The 17,004-nt window shown below is 41.4% G+C and overlaps 1 protein-coding gene across 1 annotated transcript; it reads left to right on the forward strand.

Annotated features, from left to right (window-relative positions):
* Positions 1-1,231: 1,231 nt before the first annotated feature.
* Positions 1,232-15,535, forward strand: ccar1 (cell division cycle and apoptosis regulator 1). Its single transcript, XM_035172259.2, has 26 exons — positions 1,232-1,297; positions 2,218-2,376; positions 2,549-2,727; positions 2,844-2,993; positions 3,571-3,603; positions 3,846-4,042; positions 4,164-4,290; positions 4,741-4,941; positions 6,174-6,366; positions 6,519-6,663; positions 6,782-6,937; positions 7,078-7,303; positions 8,034-8,147; positions 8,482-8,648; positions 9,483-9,693; positions 10,856-10,939; positions 11,149-11,337; positions 11,423-11,614; positions 11,763-11,999; positions 12,088-12,214; positions 12,458-12,540; positions 12,626-12,766; positions 12,858-12,978; positions 13,094-13,276; positions 14,167-14,372; positions 14,473-15,535. Exons 2-26 carry the CDS (start codon positions 2,268-2,270, stop codon positions 14,551-14,553), a joined length of 3,852 nt encoding a protein of 1,283 aa, XP_035028150.2. The 5' UTR covers positions 1,232-1,297; positions 2,218-2,267; the 3' UTR covers positions 14,554-15,535.
* Positions 15,536-17,004: the final 1,469 nt, after the last annotated feature.

The following is a 17,004-nucleotide window of genomic DNA, read 5'->3' on the forward strand; positions in this document are numbered from 1 at the left end:
ATATGACTGGCTTCTAGCAGCTCTCAATGTATTTATATACAGTTGTCAGAGCAATATTCAGGAGGATTAAACTTAGGCATCTGCTAATACCTCAATCAATCAACCAGACTTTATTTATATTACACTTTTCATACAAATAAAACGTACTACAAAATGATTAACATAAAAAAATACCTGCAATAACATGCAATCAACACCAAAACACAGTTTCAATGAAAGAAATAAACATAACTTCATATACTGTTACCTTTGAGAGCCAAACTTACTGCACAACTTTTATTTAGCTTAGTGCACCTAATAAACTGACAAGTGAGTATTAGCAAGTAAGTCAAAGATTATACACACAGTGTGTATATGCAGCTTAAACTGTGTATGGATACAAACCTTGAGTGATGGAATAAATATTGTAATATAATAAAGTGACAGGTCAGAATAATAATTGTGATTGAATTAAACAGATAAAGTTCATTGACACTGCTGCCTCCTGTTGTTCATATATAGTAACATCAACAAGTCCTCCGACACTACAGACCCATTGTAAAAAATTATAATAATACATTATATTTAAACTGATAAGAGGACAGTTCAACTATATAAACTGTATCATAAATCATCAGACCTTTAATAAACGCCTATCAAGCACCACTGGCCTCATTGACATACAATAAAATGTGTTTTCTACCAATGTCAAAGTATTATCCATAGTATTACATGGCACAGCAGATATTTTTGTTCTCCTGTAAATAACTGAAATAATATGTATCCTCTTGTAACTTAAGATGGTGAATAAGATAAGATAAGATGAGATAATCCTTTATTAGTCCCACAGTGGTTAAATCTGCCATGTTACAGCAGCAAAGAGGACAGTCAAAGATATACATCAGTGAAGTGATAAGTAAACATGTAATACTTATAGATGCAAGGAAGTAATGAATACTGCACAGTTAAAAGAGTTAAATAAGGATCTAGCCCACATTCACTATAATTTCTGGACATCAAACCATTGATGGTTGATCATCATCTGGACATTGTGGAGGTGGTTATATATTTCTGCAGGAGTAGTCAGTGATGGCTATAAAGGCAGAGAGAGATTTTGTTATAAGAATCTGTTATGGACAGTTAAATGGTGAAATGTGACGCAGGATCTTGTTGTTTTCCTCAGAGACAGTTTTATTGGACATATAAACTGTGTGTTTGTTGATCTCTCCCGGATCTTCTGCCCCCTGCTGCGTGGCACTGGCTCTGCAGCCCGCGCATGCGCAGAGGGTGTGTACATCGGCCGGCGTAGGGGACAGCGGTAAGCACCGACGATTATGTCTACGTCCGATCTCCTGAACATTTCATGTATATTTGAAGCGCAGTCGTTGTTTTTCGTGCAGGAGAGCTGACCGTGTGTTTTTATTCTGTGAAAACTCTCGGAGGCGCCGGTGAACACGAACTCGGGCCTCGCTCTCGACAACAAACCCAGCACGAGGCTAATCTGGCAACAAAGCTAACGACGTGCGAATGCTAAGGGTTAGCTTAGCTGTGTGTACGGCACCTGTGCTACAGCAGCCATGTTGTGTTTTAATTCTGCTGTAGCATCTCAACGATGTGCGTTTAACCCCGTAGAGACGAAGCCACAGTTCCTCAACTTAAAGAACCGCCAGTCAGCGGCTGTTAACAACAACACTATCAGCATTAGCCAGCGCTAGCCCTCTGTCAGCTGCAGGGGCTAACACTAGCCTCTACGCTGTGTCAGCACTTATCGGACTCTAATCCACGGAGCAGTGCAGATATGAAGGACAACGTGTCCTGACCAGTAATGTCTCCCAATGAGGAGTTTGTTCTCCCACCTACGGCCTTGTTCCCACAAATGGAAACCAGTTATAGCTCCTCAAACCCGTCTGATGGCGTTTAGTGGCTGTGAGATAGCTAAAAGTTAAAGTCTGCTTTGGCTTGATACGACATGTTAGATAGATCCATGTAAGTTCACGTCTTCGTGTCGTGTTATTCGTGCCCTGGTGCTGCCTCTCGTGTATTTTGATGTTGAAGTGAATTTTGTTTTTGGTACGTCACTGTCTTTCTGCACAACTCCATGCATCCATACTGAGGCAGGGTTTGTGCAATGAGAATACGCTGCATGGGATTCATGTATTTTGTGTGATCTAAATACTCTGACCCCTGTTATCCTCTGGTCTTAGCTCTACTTGACCTAATTGTACGTTTTGTTTTTAGTGACAAGCACTGGTCTGGTGAGCAGAGCCTGCCCTTAACTTGAATGAGTCATGGCCCAATTTGGGGGACAGAAGAATCCGCCCTGGGCGACTCAATTTGCTCCCACAGCGGTGTCCCAGCCGGGCCACTCGCAGTCTCTAGACCTCAACAGCCTGCACTGTAAGTATAGCACACCAGAGGGGCAAAGCTATTTAATTACTCTTATGAAAATGTTTAACTCTTGTGTGGAAAGACTTAATCTCACTGTGTCTTACACATGTTATCACATCATCTCTCCCATGGATTTTTCTACATTTCTCTGAATGTGGTGCCTTATTTTTCGTCTCTGCAGCTATGGGTGTGCAGCAGCCGTCTATTCTGGGAGCATCTCCCTCTGTTTACTCTCAGCAGTCGGCCTTGGCTGCCGCCTCTCTCAACAACCAGTCCGCTGCAAACTATCAGCTGTCTCAGCAAACTGCTGCCTTGCAACAGCAAGCCGCAGCAGCTGCTGCAGCAGCAGCACTACAGCAGGTCAGTCGCAGCATGGTAGTCCAAAGCACAGTCAGCGAGCTGTGCAGCTTGAAATGTTTCACGTCTCACTGTTTGATCAACAACAACCTCACTCATGTACTTTTTAATGTCTATAGTCGCAGATTAATTCAGCGCTGCAGCAGTATCAGCAGCAGCAACAGCAACAGCAGCAGCAGCAGCAACAACAACAGCAGCAGCAACAACAGCAGCAGCAGCAACCTCCCCAACAACCCCCTCAACAGCAACTGTACAGTGTACCCCATCAGGTAAAACAGGCACATTATGCTTGTCACACTTTGCTTTAGATGTTCTCATGAACATGCAAACCTTGGACAGATGTCATGGTTCCTAAAATCAAGGACATTAGCATTGGTCTTAATATTTAGACATCTATTGGGGCTTTGTATACATTTAAATGTCTCAGCAAAATGGAAGACTAAAGTGTTGTTGGTAAAATAAGCATAGGTTACCTTGTACAGCACTAAATGTAAAATTCCCCCGAAATTGCACTCTTTTATAATGAGATTGAATTCACTCCTGAAATCATTATTATTGATTTTTCCACATCCTTTGGGGCTAAATATACTTTGGCAGCTTAAAAGGTTTGTTCTGAGGCAGATCATGTGAATGAAAGTGTAATTTGAGACAACTTCTCATATGACCGCGTGTTTTACATGCAGCATTAAAAGGATCTTGTTTCAACCAGCAAAAACCCTGTGGTGAACACACAATGGGCTGTAGAGAATTAATTTGAGAAAACAGGTTGTGGTGTTGTACTCTGAGCAAATCTCTTGTATCACGTGAACAAAATGTTTAGTCCTCTGTTTTGTCTTTTCTTCGCAGCTCCCACAGCCTCAACAGGCACTGCTTTCTCAGGTAATGTGCAAAAAAAACATACATCTGCCACATATTGTTTGTCTTTTCAAATATAATAATCCTGTTGTGCATTTGGGGTTAAATTAAATTAACCCCAAATTAATTGCGTTACACAAAGCTCTCATTCATATAACTTCTCTCTAATTTATTACTACATGTATATTACGATCACATAGACATGCAGCCAACATGTTTTTCAAATTAGCAGTTTTTTCATCTTTCTCTTTATTCCTCACTTTCAGCCCCCCGTCGCCATGTCCACCAGTTTGAGTCTGTCTAACCCCCAGCAGACAGCCCAGATAACTGTGTCCTACCCAACACCACGTTCAAGCCACCAACAGCAGACCCAACCACAGAAGCAGCGAGTCTTCACTGGTGTCGTCAACAAGCTACACGACACATTTGGTTTTGTAGATGAAGATGTCTTCTTCCAGCTAAGGTGAATTGGTGTAGCATCTCCCAGTCGGCACTTCTTTAAAAAGGTTCAATTGAAGCTGATGTAATCTGACATGTTGAGATGGACAGAGATGTATTTATGATCAATGTATGATTGTTTTCAGTGCTGTGAAGGGGAAGACCCCGCAGGTGGGCGACAGGGTCCTAGTGGAAGCTGTGTACAACCCGAACATGCCGTTCAAGTGGAACGCCCAGCGAATCCAGACCTTACCTCAGCTAGCAAACCAGTCGGTGAGAAACTCTCAGAGGTGGCATTCATTTACTCAAGAATGACTGAACACAGTGATACAGATGGATTGCTGACTGTTTGTTTGATTTTTGGTATCGTTGTGACTGCAGTCAGTGAAGTGAGCTTCCTTCAAGTTGCTTCGTCCACTACAAAAAACACATACTTGTCTTCTTTTGTTGTTTATCCAAGGTTTAGTTTATCCATTTCCAGTATTGATCTGTGTAAACACTGAAACAGTTGTTGACTCGTCTTCGACAGAGGCTACGTGTGGAAAATGTCAACATATCCATTTGAATTTTAAATATTCACAGATTCATTTTAAACCTTGGACAATGAATCTGTCATAGTCTGAGATTCTTAGATTTAAGTGTCTATTTTTCTTTTTGTCAAAGTTGAACTCATTCTTGTGCGTCTTTGTCTTTTATTGACTGTTTTCTTAATTTCCTTCCTAGCATCAGCAGCATCCGCAGCATCAGCAGCATCCGCAGCATCAGCATCCGCATCCGCATCAACATCAGCATCAGCATCAGCATCATCAACATCAACATCAGCCTTTACCTCAAGCTTCCCCACAGCTCGGCGGCCTTTACAATGAGCCCGGGATGCAGCTGCGCTACTCAGACATGCACTCTACTGTGGACAACAGACAAAATGTAACCACCATCCCCTGAATCTCAAACTCTTGTCTTTCTCCTTGCTCAGTTTTTTTCTTGCAACCTGGCTGTCTTTCGTAATACACATACATCTTATAGATAGATTATTTTTATACCAGTACTTCAATGTTTTTACATATATATTTATATATATATAAACTTTTCATTTAGTTTTTTGTGGTAGATAACAGCCTCTTTGTCCAGATTATATTTATTTTGTTTGTCAAACAAACTAATGTGGCCTTACTTCTGTTTTTAAGGTGGTTAAACTGAGGGATAGGCTGCTATGATAAAGAATATGTTTTGAACATATTTTAGATAATGGCAGGAACAGTATACAGCGTGGAATTAGCAGTTTTATTACACTGCTCTGTGAATTCTTAAAACTACAAAAGAAACTTTGTTAATTTGCAGTAATCCTAGGTGTAAAGATTTGTTTTGAAGTACCATGTACATTAGCATCTAGCAACTGAATTGGTGCATTACCAAGCAGTGTGATGTATACAGTTTGAATAATGGTATATATAGTTGTGTGTGTGTGTATATATATTTCTGAATACTGTAGTGGGCTGGCCTTTTTGGTCAAGTGATTAATTCAAGGTTCAGATTTAGTTTTCTTTGAATGTTGCCAAAATTGTCTGCTCACTAAATATCTCAAATATTCCACTTAGTCATAAATGTAACATGACTACAGGTTTTACACTGAACATTAAACTCAAAATAGCAGATGATACTTCAGTGTGAAGTAAGAGAAATCCGTTTATTATAAAAATGTCACATGTTCAAAGTTATTCAGGTAACAGATATTATAGTGTTGCCAAGAAATGTACCATATTAGGAAGATGTTTGTGGCCCCTTGATGCACAGAAGCTTTTTTTAAGATAATTATAAAAGTCTGTACCATCCTCTTACCATAGCTCACAGATATCTCATCAAGAATTTATGTTTAACCATCACCTTTTACTGGATCTTTTATTTTCTTCACCCTATAGTGTATACAGGTTTGCATTTTGCTCCTAGCAGGTAAAAACCTGGATTATTGAGATTATCCAGATGTTCTCTGGGTTAATATTTTGTTTTACACTAGGAATCCTTTGACAGTTGCTTCATTCAAGCAGATGTTTGAACTTCTACCAGCTTTTCTTGCTAGATTTTGTAATATTCACCATCTCATCTGTTGTGTATCTTATCTCTTGGCATGTTAACATGCTTCTTTTGCTTCTTTTTTTTAGATCCAGCCTCAAGTTCCTCAAATGATGAAAGCAGGCCCCACCATGCTTCAGTCTCTACCTCCCCCAACCACATTCAGTGTTCCGGTCCAGGCTCCCCCTCCTTCCCTCCTGCAGGCCCAGCTTTCTGCTGCCTCTTTGGCCCCTCTCCTCCAAAACCCTCCTCAGCCTCTGCTGCCACAGCCGCCACCCAAAGGTAAAATATACGTCATTTAACTGGTATTGGCTATAAAGTAGTGATGATCAAACTGTTTTGGTGCAACATTGACGACAGAATCAAAGCTGTGTTCGTGCCATAGACGTGATTTTAAACAAGCTGGTCCTTTGCCGATTGTGTTTTGTCTCTAGATGTTTTCCCCGGGGGTCTGCTTCAACCCCCAGTTAGGATGATGCAACAGCCACAACCTGTTCGACGAATTGAACCTCCCCCTCGTTTCCCCAGCCGCAATGATCGAGGCCCTGAGCTCATCCTCAGGACAAAAGAAGAACGCAGGTGGGCTCTTGTTAGACAATTTCCAAGATTTTCTGATATTTGCCACTAAAAGTTGCATTGAGCTGCTGCTTTTGTTGCTTTCCTATAAATCTATACTTGCTTTTACTTAATTCATTAGCCGAGACAGAGATCGTGAACGCAGGCGATCGAGAGAACGCTCGCCCACACGCAAACGCTCCAGAGACCGCTCCCCGAGACGTGACCGCTCACCAAGACGGCCTCGCAGGGTCGTGCCTCGCTATACCGTCCAGTTTTCCAAGTTCAGCTTGGATGGGTGAGTAGATTTTGTTTTCATTTTTTCATGCTGTGAATCTGTAAACTGATCATAGTTGTCACATGTCAGGACTCTGGTGTAACAGACGGCAACCTGTCTAGTATGACTGAGGTAGAAACTGTCCTCTGTGTGTTCTCCAGCTCCAGCTGTGACATAATGGAGCTGAGGAGGCGCTATCAGAGCCTCTACATTCCCAGCGACTTCTTTGACGCTGTCTTCACCTGGGTGGATGCCTTCCCTGTGACACGCCCCTTCCAGTTTAGTAACGCCTGTAATTTCCACATCTTGCACAAAGAGGTAGATCCTCTAGTCAAGAACACAGCTGTGCTGGATCCTCCCGATGCCAACCACACCTATAGTGCTAAGGTATGACCGTCAATGAGGAATACACTGCACTAGTGTGACACTCACCTTCAGTACAATGCATGTGGCAGCCAGAGACAAAAGCTTGATGTGAAGAAAGTTCATCCCCTGTTTCTATTTCTCACAGAGAAAGTTGTAAAACCCATTATGAAATTACAATTGGACTTGGCAACAAGAAGATAATAAAATACAAAAAATCTGGGAAATGTGTATCCCAGGCACCTAAATAACAACATGAAAGTGAAATGAAAATTAGATTTCACTCCTTTTTAAATAAAGTGTAACAGCCATAAATGTAAATTAGAAATAAATGCACTCATATGTTCAACACGTAGCTGAGATGATTGATGTGTTTTTGCTGGGTTTGCCCGAGCTTATGGTGCTACCGCTGCTACAGTTACGCAAGAACCATCTTTCTTTATCACATTGGATTTTTACATTAGAGCCTGACCGATAAGAATCTTTGGGGGCTGATGCTGATACCAATATTATGGAGTATAGAATTCACATACTAATATATGGGCCAACATATGTATTGAATTTTATTTTTATTTTAAATAACTGTAAATAAAAGGAAAACATAAATACAACCAATTCATAGAAGTTGAATTTAGAAAATAATTTCATTTCTTTAAATGAATGCACATCTACTCATCCAGTCAGTCAGCAGATAAATCTGTCGGGCTCTAGTTTGTTCTGTGTACTCAGTAAATGTTGTGTCTTTATTGTTCAGGTGATGCTGCTGGCTAACCCCAGTATAGAGGAGCTCTACCACAAGTCCTGCGCTCTGGCAGAGGACACCCAGGAAATGAGAGACACCTTCCAACACCCTGCCAGACTCATTAAGGTACGTCTCATCTGTTCCCTGCTTGTACCACACGCATGAGCTGACACTGATGTGATGATCCTATTCCATTGCTGAGTCTTCACAATGCGGAAGACAACTAACTGATGTTGGCTGCCATGTGTAAATAACCCTGGTGTCTTTTATATATTGTGGTGGTGGATCCTCAGAGGTGTGAATGTTCTAACATGCTACTGACCTCTTTGCTTCGGTCTATATCCTCTTTCCTTTCGCTCTTCCCACCCTCTACACTCCTTTTATCCATATTTCCCATTTCCAACTAACCTTTGCTCTGTGACTCTCCTTTGTACCCACCCATCTGTCTTTCTTCCTTCAGTTTTTGGTGGGAATGAGAGGTAAAGACGAGGCCATGGCCATCGGTGGTCACTGGTCTCCCTCTCTGGATGGAGCTGACCCAGAGAAGGATCCTTCTGTCCTCATAAAGACAGCCATACGCTGTTGCAAGGCCCTCACAGGCATAGACCTTAGTCTGTGCACTCAGTGGTAAGAGCTCACATCTCATCAGTATCTATTTATCTCATTGTTTTTGTTTGTCTTTAAACTCTGTTGTTACTAAAAACCCAAATTAAGTATCTGTAATGTGCTGTTAATTTGACTGCCTCTACACTAAATCTCATCCTGGACGTGTTGGGTGATATTGTTTTGTTTCCAATGATTATTGTGTTGTTAATTTGCTGCTCATTATTTACTATTATTATTTATTGTGTTGTTTAATGTTATTTTGGCCTTTTTGTGTGTTGTCGTCTTGGCTCTCTCTTTCTGTCACACTCTGTACAAACCTGCGCATATTTCATTGTGATGAAAAACCAAACGCATGGACTTTGTGGCTGGAAGCAGTAGCCTGGACCAGAAGACACGTTCATTACTTTCTATTTATTTGTTCTTTCTGTTCTCTCTGTTAAATATCTTACATATTTAACTGGCTTTCACTTTCCCGTTTATCCTGTCTTCTCTTCGCCTAATGTAGTGCTTTAAGTGTACCCGAGGTTAAGCGCAGAGCACTCATTCATAATTGGCTGAAGTTATGATGGGGATGAATTTCGGGGGGGTGTGAATTTTAATTTTGTGTGATTGTCTTGTCAACTTTCTCAAAATGACTGGCGTAACCTGTGACAACAGTTGGAGAGCTGCAGACTGGGTCCATTTGTCTATGCTCTGTGTTTTATGGGAGATGGGTCACTGTAATGATGTGTACGATCATTCAGTGACCTCATGGGAGGGAGTGGCTGTAGAAGGCTCGTCTTAGCAAGGCCTGCCTTTTATACTGTGCCCTGACCAGAATGTTTCTTTCCAATGCACCCTCTTCCTTTGCGACAGGTATCGTTTTGCAGAGATTCGCTATCATCGGCCGGAGGAGACTCACAAGGGGCGGACAGTCCCTGCTCATGTGGAGACAGTGGTTTTGTTTCTTCCGGATGTTTGGCATTGTCTTCCTACCCGCTCAGAGTGGGAGGTGCTGTCACGGCGACTCCGGGAGCAGCTGGCTGAGAAGCTGTCGGCCGAGCGAAAGGAGGCGGATGGAGAACAGGCACTGAACCGCTAATCCCTCTCTTCTCATTTCCGCTTCTCACAGGAAGGCACAGGAATTACAAAAAATAAGCCCCAGTTACACAACAGACACAACGCACACGTCACCATTCATGCACACAGACACCATCGCAGGCAGAATATTGTTTCGCCAAACCTCACCTAGGCTTCTTCTGTTTACTCCTCCACCCTTCCCCTTCTCCTCAGCTCCAACTCCTCCATCAGCACTCCCACCTTCCCTCACATCCAGCAGACACACACAGTGGAAGCAGTGAGACTAGGTTGTGTTGTGTAGGCCTTGATCGCAACTGATAAAACAGTTTCCAGCTCCTCACCTTATTAATTGGTTGCTAATCTGGATGTAATCATGTTAATTCTGGCATTTTGTTGCGCATTGCATTGCTTTGCACCATACTTAATTAACCGGCTTTAATTTTGGGTGTTTGCAATTTGGCTTAGTAATGATCTCAAATAGTTTCTGAGATTTGAACCTGTGGTGCTTTTCCAGCTCTTGAATCTGTAATTCTTTTCTTAAAACTGGAATCTGTGGAGTCAGTTGCGTGTAAATGTGTATTTATTATGATTTTCACTTGTTTGACTTCAGAAAAGAGAACCTCCCCCAAGTCCTGTTTCTTGTCTGTTCTTGTTGTTGGATTCTACACTCTCATTTGGACTATATGTAGAATTTGGTTTTTCCAGGGCAGTTGGTTGGACAGAAGGACAGAGGGCTCCTATCTGACGTAGATGTATAAATCCCATAAATGCCAATACCCAATACCCCAGTCATAGATCATGGTAGGGCCACCCTATCCTCACTCCGTTCGGAGCCCAGCTTCAGTTCACCTGATGTACCTACACTCCTTTTCGACACACTCTCATTGATTTTTACCTTTTTTGTGTTCCACAGATTGATTGATTGGCAGCTGGGGGGCATTTCTGTTGGTTTTCATAAGAGCTAGAAACCTGTGTACGCTTCAGTAGCAGTGGACTTAAACACAGTCGAGAGCTCACTAGGACGAGACAATGAAAGACAGATGTGACCTTGCTTCTTGCACGGATCAACTTTAAAGTTCACAGAGGCCTTGAATGTGTTGCTGACGGTTTTCTATCCCACCTCTCTCTGTCTCTCTGCCTGTCTCTATCCTAATGATTTTCCCGTAAAGGAGGAAGAGGAGAAGGATGAAGGCGAAGCGAAGGACGTTTGTATTCCTACTCACTGGACTAAACTTGACCCGAAATCAATGAAGGTGAGGTTCAAAGAGAACATCTCCACACTGATAGTTTGATGTGTAGTTGAACTATCTGTGTAGAGCAGACAAAGAATAATCCCTTAACATCTTTTAAAAAATACAGCTTTTTTTATATTTTGTTGGTAGAAATGAGTTCACATCAGTTGAGCGCAGATAGTTGGGTCATAGCACAAAGCGTAACGTTTCTCTGATTTCTCTCCCTTTAGGTAAATGACCTGCGAAAGGAGCTGGATTGTCGCTCTCTCAGCTCTAAGGGGTTAAAGTCGCAGCTGATCGCCCGCCTCACAAAGCAGCTGAAGGTGGAGGAGCAGGTGGAGGAGTCCAAAGAGCCTGAGAAACCAGAGAGCAAAGTGGCAGAGGAAGAGGAGCCAACTCGCACCGAGGAAGACCGAGAAGTACAGAGAAATTCATTCATTTTGATAATTCTGTGGAAATGAGTTTAGAATATGCTTCTCTAACTGCCGTGTTCTTCTCTGTTAGGAGGAGGAAAGGAAGAGGCTGGAGGAGATTGAACGCCAGCGCAGAGAAAGGCGCTACATCCTCCCTGATGAACCCACCATCCTCGTGCACCCCAACTGGTCAGCCAAGAACGGCAAATTTGACTGCAGTGTCATGTCCCTGAGTGTGCTACTGGACTACAGACTGGAAGACAACAAGGAGCACTCTTTTGAGGTGAGATTTACTGTCATTTTACAAGTATTTGAAATATGTGAACATGTGCTTTATTATTGTTTTGGTAGGCTGATAGCATCAGTTTTGATTGTTATTAACAATTTTGCTCATTTAAGTTGGTAATACATCTTCCTTTTTTTCTGTCCAGGTCTCCCTATTTGCTGAGCTGTTTAACGAGATGTTACAAAGAGACTTTGGGTACCGCATATATAAAGCCCTCGCTGCTATTCCCGCCAAAGACGAGAAGAAGGAAAAGGACAAGAAAGCTAAAAAAGAGGCAGAAAAGAAGGAGACGGAGAAACGGGAAGTCAAGAAGGAAAAGGAAGAAGAGAATGAAGAACCAGCCATCAAAAAAACCAAAGAGGATGAGGAGGACAAGAAGAAGGTCAGCCATTCCCACCTGTCTGCTGTTTTCAGTCTGTCATTTGCTCAACGAATGATGTGTGTTTTAATGCATTTGTGTTTTTAATCAGTTGGATGAAAAAGCTGTGAAAAAAGAAGAGTCTCGTGATGAAGAGGAGAACGAAGACGATGGCAGCACGGCCAATGCTGAAGAATACGACCCCATGGAGGCTGAAGATGCAGATGATGACGATGACGGTACTGCACTCTCTTGTTTATGAATTTGATTTCCCACAGTAAGATTTGGTCAATGATGAGAAATCATGCACCACGCTGAGCCTGTGATGGATCAAACAGTTTCTGAGACCTTCATTTGTGAAAACATCTGTTTCTTTCTAAATCTTTCTTGCGTTCACACTATTTAGCAGTTAATAAAGTTGTGAGTCAACAGTTTAATTACACTGACAGATAATTGACTAATGTGCTCCATTGTTTTCTTAGACAAGGACGATGATGACTCAACTGACAGGAAAGATCGCAAGGACGACCGCAAGTCATCAAAAGAGAGGGCCTCCAAAGACAAGGTTGGTTGGTTGGCTGTGAATGCCTTTTTTTTTTCTTTTCTTTTTAATAACTGTTATGGTGTTAACATGGTTGTTGTGTCACCAGGAAAAGAAGCAGATGGTCACATACAACAAGGAGCTGCTGATGGCGTTCGTCTACTTTGACCAGAGCCACTGTGGCTATTTGCTGGAGAGAGACCTGGAGGAGATCCTGTACACACTGGGACTGCACTTGTCTCGTGCTCAGGTGAAGACACACACACACACACACACTCTCTAACGAATGTACATCAACGTACAGCTCAGAAAAACGGACTTCTCGACTTGTTTGTTTCCAGATAAAGAAGCTGTTGAACAAACCGGTGATTAGAGAGTCTTGCTACTACCGTAAATTGACAGACAGGGGAAAGGATGAACCCATTCCCTCCATTAATGAAGCTCCGATAGAAAACCTCACAGGTAACATCATGTTTTTGTTTCTATTTTAAATCTATCATGAAATTTATGTAAAATGAGCAGAGTGACGGTGTTGCTGTTCCCATCGTTAAAGTTCTTCTCTCTCTCTTTCTGTCAGGTAACAGAGGAGCACTTCCTATTCTGAAAGCTCGTGCTCAGTCAGAGACCAGCGAGTCTGGTAATCTGATCGTCTATAACGGAGCCATGGTCGACATCGGCAGCATAATGCAGAAACTGGAGAAGAGTGAGAAGTCAAGAGAGGAGATAGAACAGAAACTCATGGTGCAGGATGTCAAAATGGGTATGATTCAAACTCCATTATACTGCAAATGTTGTTTTTTTGGAAACCATCTTGAATTGCAAGCTACACTCTGTGTCAGAAGTCCAACAGGACAGTGATCTGGCTCAATTTGAGTTTTGCTACAGAAACACCCAGTCTCACCTCGTTCAGGTTTCTTCTTTCTGGGATTCCTGTTGAGACATGGACTGGAATATTCACACCAACCACAGCATACAAATGATAAACGGGATCTAGCAGTATTGGTTTTTAATGTGAATTAGCATTAAAGAAACAAGCAAAAATGTGCCTTTTTATAGACTTAACAGATTTAACTGACCCACCAGGGAAGGAAATGTGTCCTGGCTTCACACATTAACACAATAATCTGAGAATAAACAAAGACAGGTGACACAACAATATATGTGCAGGAGATAATACAGTTTATGTTGTGTGGTACAGTGATTGTTGCCGGCAGCATATTATTATTCTGGCTGTTTTGTCAGCTCCAGTCATTTGTGTTGCTGTAGTCAGGTTAATGAACCTGGTTAATGATGATAAACACAAGGATAGCGAGTTCGGATGTTCTGTGACCAAATCCTTTTGTTTCATTACAACTTATTAAATCCTATCAGACAGGGTTCCGTACATGTAGCATCAACATTGTCTGTGAAATTCATTGTGATTAATGTTTGTTTTGACACTGTTCACTGACACACAAAGTGAAAGTGATGGTATTGGACATGCATAATTTAGCAAGCTTGTTCAACAAAGCGAAAAGACAGAGCTTGAAAATCCAACTCTACTGAGATGTTGTATAGTTTTTTTCAAATGTCTTTTCCTCTTGACGTCCACTGTGTCTAATTGTTGTTATGTGTAACTGGGCCTCTAACTTGTGTTGTGTTCCCTTGCAGATGAAGATGCAAAGGTTAAAGCGCAGTTGGAACAAGCTAACAAAGCTTTATCCAGGGAACTGGAGGAGGTGAAAACCACTCTGGGCCAAACTGAGCAGAATCTGAAGGCCGAGGAGGAGCAGAAGACCACCTACCACAGCCAGATTAGCAAGACGTGCAACTCCTTGATGACCACTGTCAAAGGGCTGATGTCGGTGATGAACAAGGTGCACCATTTTAAAAAAGCACTAAACTGCTCTTAATCTGTTTCTTTTTTTTAAAGAGGTAAGATCACGTTCACCGACTTGCTTTCTCTTTCTCTCTCAGGATCAGAAAGCCGACGCGTCTTTCGAGGAAGTCCTCAGCGATCACAGTCGGTTGTCTCAAACGAACGGCGCTGATGAATGACGGACACCTTTTGAAATGAATGACGCAAACCTGTAACACTGATTATCTTAAGAATTGTAAATATTAACTAAACATGCATAAGTTGTTAATTTGGACCTATTGTCTCCCAAATACATGTATAAATTAATTAATTAATTAGTTCCCAGTGTTAATTTGACCACAGTTTCCGTGTACTATAGATTTTGTTTGTGACGACTTGCTTTTCTTAACTTGAATAATATTAACAATGTCGGAGCTTTGAAAGGCTTATTTTCATAGTTTAAGTAAAGTTTGGTCGCTTTCTTTTGCTTTCGCTTTGTTATGGCCAATAAAATGCCACATTGTAGATTTAAATGCCAGTATGTGTGAGTTGTACTTCTCAGAGATTTTTTTTTCTTCTAATGAGCAATAAGGATGCTATTTATGTGCGAGAGAATTCATTAAAAAAAAATATATTTAAAATAAACTAATTTTGAAAGGACAAGGTGGGAAGGGACTCTGACGAAAGAGAGAATTTACTTTTGAAATTCCTCATCTGCTGTGTAACCACAACTGTTGAGTTAACACTTTCAGTTTGCAGTTCTTCTTCTTGGCTGATTTAACTGGTTTCTGCTGTTTCTTGATTGTTTAAACTCACAGCTATGCATGGTTCCTGTCTCTTGGGCATTTTTGCCGTCGGCACCTCCTGACTGTATCCATCCACTGCTGCGCTGCCACTCACAGTGCTTCATGTTTTACTGTGACGAGCATCCGTCTCGTTTTTCTGACAAAGGAAAACTACACGCGAGCCAAAAACGATATAAGCTCAATGAATGTGCGTTCTGCTGCGGAGACGTGAACATTTTGAAATCCATCTCTGAAATGTGTGTGTTGCTTTGGATTGTTGTAGAGATGAGCCACACTAATATTCAGATGTGCTCCAGAGCAGGTGGTTTTATTTTTCTATTGAAGATGTACACAATGGATGTCTTGTGGAAGAGTAAAGTGGTTCATTTTAACACTACACTGTGTCTGCGTTTTTTCCACCATAATAATAATTAACCGAGTGATTGCTCAGATCTGGTAGATAATTCTCCCCTTGTAGACATTATGAACTTTCACAGCGCGTGTCTCTTAACATTAATAATGACTTTGTTCTATTTGATTGTTCCAGGAAGTCATGAGCCAGCACAGTACCATGATCCACCTAATGCAGCGAACAGCTAAATGGAAATCAACCATAACTGTTTACACCTATCATGGCACATTTAAACATCTCCTGACAAAACTACGTTGAAACTATATAATGTGAACTTGTGAAGAGACAATTCATTATCCTGCTGTGGTATGCTGCACCGCTCACCAGCAGGTGGCAGCAGACTCCATAGCTATAGGACACTGGTCATTGACTGAAAGAAGTTGCTCTCCCCTTTTTTAAATTGTCTTCTTCCAGTGAGATTTACAAGAAGACGGTATTTGTTTTTTCTTAGACATTTTGACTGGTCATAGTGGGAAAAGCTCAAGTATTACCACTGATGTTAACTATGTCCCTGTTCCCCCCATGTCCCAGTGAGACAGAAAACTGAACACCTGCCAATACGGATAGATAAATGTACTTTATTGATCCCTAATTGGGAAATGATTGTGTTACAGCAGCAACTCAAGGGCATTGCACATAGAGCGAAATTGCAATAAAACAGATTCTAAGAATTTAAATAGCTCAAAACATAAAATGTACTAAAAACTGCATACACCCCAAGTAAATGATACACAATAAAGTACTAGAATACACAGTAAAGTACTAAATACAATAGAACAACGAATAAGCTTATAAAGAAGAGACTAAATACAAGAGAGGACAAACTGTGAACAAGAGACAAGTGTGTAAAGTTGCAGTTGTTATAAAGGACGGCACCAACTCATTGTAAATCCATTCCTGATGTAGAACGGTGAAAGTCATGTTTTTAGTACCAGCTAGCAGGCAAGTGCTTTACCATATCCACTTGTTCAAATCTAAAAATGGTCATAGATAGTAATTTATCTGTTGACACCGCTGCGGACAGCAACTCGCAGTTTAACACATCCACCATTTTGTCAAGATGTAGGCCGAGGAAAATTTGACTGACATCTTTTATTTTAGTGATTCCCTAAAAGGCCTCTGAAGTATCTGTTAATTTGGGGATTTGTAAATGTCGTTTTTTCTGTGATCTGTTATACAAGTTATCCACTGCACTTAATGTCTGCATTTTACTTTAACTCTACGCAAATGACTAATTTCTGTGTTGTCCTCCCTTTGAGAACTTAATCCTTCACTGGTGATACTTTGATACTCTGATCTGGCGTCTACATTTTTCACAACACCTTTGACATGAACCTTGTTCTTGGCGTCTCGTTGTTTCAGATTTATCAATGATAAAGACAACGATGTCTTCAAACTTATTGAAAGTGTGTTTAGCTGCAAAGCTGTGCACCTACTGAAAAGTGAGTGCAGAA

This window comes from Hippoglossus stenolepis, chromosome 12, assembly GCF_022539355.2.
Source record: "Hippoglossus stenolepis isolate QCI-W04-F060 chromosome 12, HSTE1.2, whole genome shotgun sequence".
Classification (NCBI taxonomy): Eukaryota; Metazoa; Chordata; class Actinopteri; order Pleuronectiformes; family Pleuronectidae; genus Hippoglossus; species Hippoglossus stenolepis.